This window comes from Jatropha curcas, chromosome 5, assembly GCF_041381405.1.
Source record: "Jatropha curcas cultivar XTBG-Jc1 chromosome 5, XTBG_Jcur_1.0, whole genome shotgun sequence".
NCBI lineage: Eukaryota > Viridiplantae > Streptophyta > Magnoliopsida > Malpighiales > Euphorbiaceae > Jatropha > Jatropha curcas.
Window position 1 is genome coordinate 8,252,954 of NC_143155.1, and position 6,590 is coordinate 8,259,543.

General features: G+C 34.9%; 1 protein-coding gene across 1 annotated transcript; it reads right to left on the reverse strand.

The window, feature by feature from the left end:
• Window positions 1-205: 205 nt before the first annotated feature.
• Window positions 206-798, reverse strand: LOC149496178 (uncharacterized). The gene is made up of 2 exons (XM_089721290.1): window positions 436-798; window positions 206-394 (listed from the first exon to the last, which is right to left on the reverse strand). The coding sequence occupies exons 1-2, from the start codon at window positions 796-798 to the stop codon at window positions 206-208; spliced, it is 552 nt and encodes a 183-aa protein (XP_089577416.1).
• Between the last annotated feature and the right edge of the window lie 5,792 nt (window positions 799-6,590).

A 6,590-nucleotide genomic window follows, 5' to 3' on the forward strand; every position in this document is an offset into this window, starting at 1 on the left:
CCTCTTTTGTTGCACTTATAGCAATGATCACTTTCTCGCCAGTCGTCTTTCCTTTGTCCTGCCCTTGCTCTCCCTTATTGTGATGGTCTCCACTTTTACTTTCTCCATCCTTGTTGATTGCTCCTTTGTTTTCCACCATCTACTCTCGCAACGTTTCGAAATCCCCTCTTTTTAGCAAAGAGAGCTTTCTCATCATCCTTCAAAGCTACTTTAGACATTTTTCGTCTAAAGTCTTTTCATTGGACAAGATATTCTCTAACTCATCTAAGGTCGGTTGTGTAGCCCAACCACGAGTAGCAGTCACAAGACCTTTAAATTCAGGTCTTAGACCATGGATGATGATCCTCCTCATCCTTGTCTCGTTGATCTCGTTGTCTGGATCTAATTTTGAAATCTCCTCACATAAAGATTTTACTTTAGAAAGTATTGACTTACAGTGAGGTTCTGTTGCGAGATTGAGAATAACTCATTTTCGACCCGTTGCAATTTTGCTTCATTCTTCTTGGCGAAAGCAGACTTGAGGATGTCCCACGCTTCCTTTGGTGTTTTAACCGACTTGATCCGTTGCATTTGCTCATCTTCTACTGCAACCATCAGCACATACATCGCCTTCCCGCATTTTGTCTCCCACTCTTTCAGAGCTTTCGCATCCCCAACTGGTGGTGTAGTATTATCTCCTCTGACGATATCCCATAAGTCTTGACCTATGAGATAATATCTCATACGAGTACTCCAGTTCCTATAATTGTTGCTATTTAGTTTCTCGATGCTATTAGCAACTCCAGAAAAATCCACCATAAGGTACTGGTGTTCCTGACACTAACCAATGCACGACGGTCCTTGACCAATCAAGATCACAATCCTTGCTTGTGAATCTTGCTTCAACAACAGTCCCCGACTGTTAATTCCAGCAGAGTAACGATACTCTACACTTGTAAATGAACAACACAAAATACCACGGCTACAACAACTACCACCACAAACAGGCTCTGATACCACTTGTTGGGATTAATGCTCTGATACCACTTGTTGGATATTAGCGCAGTGATAAACTCCAAGATTGATTAATAATTTATAACACCAAAAATAATAACGGGAAAGGCAACCAAAATAATACTAACACAAAACACCAAATATAATTGTATTAATAAGAAGCAAACATTCATAAAGCTTAAGGAAAGGATTACTTGGTTTTTGCTTGGTGTTTACAAATGAGAGGAGGGGTGATATTTATAGGCATTTTCACCTCCTCAATGTACATGTAACATCCCTTCCCAGTCCACTCGTTAACTCGAATGAACCGAGCCGAGACGCTATAATCTGGTTGAACCTATATCCTTTCAGGCTGATATCCTTATGTATGTTGAATAATAAATCATGCTGTTGCCTTTTTACATTAGTAAAATATAGATATGTACTTAACATTTACAAGACATTATACTAGTTTCCAAAATGAAATGGGCCCAACTATGTGTCCGGTACATGCCATGATAAGAATAGACAGAACCAAAATATCAAAATGAATAGCTACCCTGAAGACTAGGTCTTCCAAAGATGAACTGCAGCAGTTGTACGACGACTCTCTATAGTCCAGACCTAGAACCTGCGAGTTAAAACAAGTAACTCCCTGAGCAAATAAAGCTCAGTGGATATCTTAACCTAATAAGAAATAAATAAATAAATAAATAAATATGCAATCACACATATCAATATACTTTCATGATCTTACCTGCTGTTCATTATGCTGTATGAATTATGCACCTTTTATAATTTATACATAATACAATCTCATAACTGTATGGCTCCATAAGGTTACAGTGAAACCTAAGTGATAAGAAGAACTATATGAATACTGTATGAAACTGGATGAATACTGTATAGTTGGGCTGCTATGGCCCATATATACTCATATCCACTCAACGGCCTATAGCCGGAGTACCAAACTGTATGGGGCACAGATCTGCTATCCTATGTCGCGACATAGTCTTATCTACGTGGTTTCTACCTAACCTCAATGGAGCATATTATTGGTATTTCAATAATACAAAACAGAAGCATATTACATTCTTCATAGAATTCATAAACCATACTGTTTACCTGCATGCTGTCTCATCCTGTATGTTTCTAACCTGTTTCATGCTTTATGAGGCTTTCATAGATAAATAGAAGTAACTGCACACAAGTGATAACTTGTAAAATAATTGGCATGGAAATCTAATTGGTACACCCGCGATGCAACTCGTACAACTCATTAGATAACTTAATTTCTACCAGTCAGATTAAGGAAATTATTGCTGTTAATTTAACTCAATTCAAAGGTTAAAATTCAGTAATAATCTTAGGTTGCATGAAGCTACATATGCATCCCAACATTCTAATGTAGCCTTGAAATCTGACAGGGCAGCTTGTACATGTTTCACAATTTCTAGCATAACTCTGTATTAATAAGTCCAATTGCAGTAATTCTAAATTCTAGTGTTAGCTAACACATTAAGGTACAAATTTGTCTTTTATCACATCTCTTAATTACGTTAGTAAGATAGTCAAATATTGAGCTCAAGTAGCAATTGCCAGTTTGTCCAGCTGTTGGTTTCCAGCCTGCACAGTTTGTACTATTTTGGTCATATCTCTCAATTTATAACTCCAATTTAGGTGATTCTACATTCTATGGTTAACTAACACATTAGAGTACAAATTTGTCTTTACCACATCTCTTAATTACGTTGGTAAGGTAGCCAAATATGTACCTACAGTAGCAACTTCCAGTCCGCCCAAACTGTTGGTTTCCAGCCTGCACAGTCTGTACTATTTTGGACATATCTCTCACTTTATAAATCTGATTTAGGTGATTCAAAAACCCATGGAAAGCTAACACATAGAAGAACAAATAATGCTTCTAGACCACCTCCTAATTCCATCGTTAAATAAGGTCAAAAGCAAGGGGAAGTTACTGGTAAAATTTCCAACAAAACCTGTTTCAGCATAAACTCAATATCTACTTCATTTATTCATTTCATCTCATGCTTTCTCACCATTTCCAGTCCTCTCACTCAACATTAAGCAACATATTTTCTCATTATCAACACACCACACAAGTTTTCATGCAAGGAAAGTGATAAATTAAAAGAGATAAATTAAAAGAGATATCAAACCTTCACTCCAAAAAGCTTGAGCTCTTCTTTTTAGCTTCCTTTTTCTACTACCTTTGAACTCACTTCACCCATAAATAAGAATTCTTATGAATACTCTAACAATATCACCAAATGACTCACTTATGAAATTCAAAAAGGTTTACTTACTTGGATAGAATAGAGGAAGAAATTACTGCTTAACTACCATTAAAATCTTCACTACCATTAAAATTGATGGAGGAAGGAAGGTGGAAGAGGAAAGAAGATGAAGGAGATGAAGATAAGGATGAAGAAAGGAAAATGAAATGGTAATCACGGGTAGGCTCTAGAATTTCAATGATTTTGTGCGTAAAATTATCAAATGGTACCTCAATTGTCAATAGGTTACAACTTAATACCTAAGCTTTATAGTTTAGTGCAACTAAGTCCTAATCCTTATACTTTGATCTTTTTGTTTTATTCAAGTAAGTCCACTTCTTTTACTTATTTAAGTTACATCCCATTCTACCCCACTCTGGATTTAAATGGCTCGAACCGGATTTTTTAGGTTCGACCCAACTCGACTCGACTCTATGCAACGATTCGATTCAGTAGGATGTCACAGTACAGCTATGATTTGTTTACAAAAATGGACGGTCTAGATTACAAGGAACCTTCTAGAGTTAGGTAAGATATTTTCATTACATCTCATGTGTGGAGAATTGTGGAGTATTCTAGAATGTGGGCTTGGACCTCCAACTTTGGGCTTAAGGCTTCTCAAGTCTTCGCTTATTATAGTAGCCCATTTTGGTGGTGACTAAATTAATCGGTGATATTTTAATAAGTTTAACCATTCAAATACTTTATTTTGATACTCAATAGCTCATTCATATAGTTAATTTGCTCATTTTCAAACTTAATAGCTAAAACCTGCAATTCTCATCATATTAGGCCATAGAAAAAATCAGCATGCTAAGGAATTTTTGCAAAGAAAATTTGCCATATATCAAATACATACCAAACAACATTTAATTAGTATAATCAAGAAGAAAAGGTAAATAAAATATGTCTCACCACTACGGTGGTTCAACCACCCTTACAGAAAGAGGAAGGAAAAGTTTTCTTCTTCATTCAAGCATTCAATCTCACTTAATATTAACCCAAAAACACATTAAACCATTCTACACGCATCAATTAGGCTAATTTGAACAAAATTTCCAAATTCTCACATAAAACCTAGAAATAGAAAAATTGCAAAATCATAGGAGGATGAGAAATTTATGAACACTAACCTTAGATAAGCTTTAGAATGCTTTAAAATCACCCTCCAACTTTGGCTTTCGCTTTGTCTTTGGTAGAGGGCTCACCTTCCTCAAACAAAGGAGAAACCAAAAATCACAAGAAGGAAAGATAGAGAAACGGAGAAGAATACACGAGGAGATGCAATAATGAAAACAAACTTAAATCCTTAAAATTAACTCAAAATAAAAAAATCTAACTTACTTGAACTAAGCTCTCTTCTTGATTTTCTTGGAAATTTCTACCCAATACTCTAAAATGAGCCCTAATCTTTCATAAAATTCATTAGCTTTAGGTTTGTTTTAGAGAAATTTGTGTGATTTATGTGTAGAAGTCAAAAAAAAAAAAAAAAAATGAGAGGGGGAGGGGAGTCTATCGGCCAAAGAAGGAAGAAGAAGAAGAATAGAAAGGGTGAAGGGTAAATGGTGTTATCACATGTTTCATAAGATGAGGGAGTTTTTGATGGCATTATGGTAATTTTAGACAACTTAGGAAGTTGTTTAGTGCGTGGTGGAGATTTAGTCATGGTATTTCAATCCAATGGTCAAGATTAAATCCTACAACAACTTCTTTTAATTATATTTTTCTCCACAATAATAATTAAAATTACTCTATAATAATAATCCTCCAAATTATTTAATTTTTAAAAATACCACAAATCACTATTCATTAATTACCTTATTTCTCCAAATAAATTCACAATTTATTTTCTACCCACCAAAATAATGCATGCATGCTCCAAAATAATTAACAAAAATATTACATATGAATAATAACATTTTCGGGGCGAAAAAAATACCAATTCCCAGTTGGGTAGTACTATTCATTGCCGGTAAGTCACTATTCAAGATAGAAAAAAATCAAGGCATTACAAAATGCACCTTGATAAATCCCTTAGATTTGATGGTTTAAATCCTGAATTTTTTCAAAGTTTTGGAATGTTATTGGTATGGTTCGGTTCATGGTTGTATTGAATGGTTTTTCTTCTTGTATGTTTTCATCTTCTTTGACTGAAACACTAGTAATCTTAATTCCTAAGATTTCTTATCCAATTTGTATGAATTGGTGTAATGTATTGTATCAAATTGTCTCTAAGGTGTTGGCTACTAGTTTAAAAGTTATCTTGCCTAGCAATATATCTGAAAGCCAATATGCTTTTGTTTTGGGTAGAATGCACAGATAATGTGTTAATTGTTTTTTAAACTATTCATGCTATGACACAGAGCAATATAGGGTTTAGTGATGTTGCAGCTTTAAAAAGTAATATTAGTAAGGCCTACGATAGAATTGATTGGAAATATTTTGAAAAATATGATGATCGGCTTAGGCTTTTCTAATAAATGGATTCATTAGATGATGATGTGTGTGAGTGGGTTTTTATTCTTTTTTAGTTAATGGGGAGATCATAGGCCCTGTGATATTGGAAAGAGGTATTCGTCAAGGTAACCCTTTATCTCCTTACTTATCTATTCTTTTTGGTGAGGGCTTGCCTTTGTTATTTCAAAATGTAGCTAAACGAGGTCTAATTCATTGTTATAAGGCTAATCCTAAATGTTCTCGCATTTCTCATTTGTTTTCTGCAGATGATTTGCTTTTCTTCTTTAAAGCTAATGAGAATGAATGTTAGCAGGATAAGAATATCTTAGGTCATTATGAGATGGCTTAAGGTTAGTCCATTAATATTCGAAAGCCAGGTGTAGAATTTAGTCCTAATGTCTCCAATGTTATTCATAGTAGTGCGTTATTTTAGGAGTTTTGAATCCTTTAGGTAGTGGGTCTTCCTTGGGCCTACCTTCATTGATTGATAGGAGTAAAAAAAATAAGTGTTTGCTTACTTGAAAGATAGCTTTGGAAAAGGGCTCATGGTGGAATAATCGTCTACTATCTAGGGTAGGTCGAGAAAGTCTAGTAAAGCCAATTGCTCAAGCTATTTCTACATATGCTATGAGTGTTTTTCAAGTATCTGTCTCTATTTGTGATGATTTACAAAGAGTGTTTTTCAATTTCCATAGCTACACATGGAGAATGTTCTTGCTGCAAGATATGTATTCAATCAAGTTGTTAGGTGGCGTGTTGTTGATGGTGAGCATATTTCTACTCCTAAGGACCCTGGGTTGCCCAAGGAGGATATATTTATGGTAGATAAATATTTTGGCTTTATAGATCCTGGCCTAAGGGTGT

Bases quoted from the DNA above. Each gene is read 5' to 3' on its own strand.
- LOC149496178 (XM_089721290.1), bottom strand. From the start codon at position 798: ATGGTGGATTTTTCTGGAGTTGCTAATAGCATCGAGAAACTAAATAGC. The intron at 395-435 runs GTAAGTCAATAC...TTATGTGAGGAG, and splicing joins TCTCGCAACAGAACCTCACT to ATTTCAAAATTAGATCCAGA.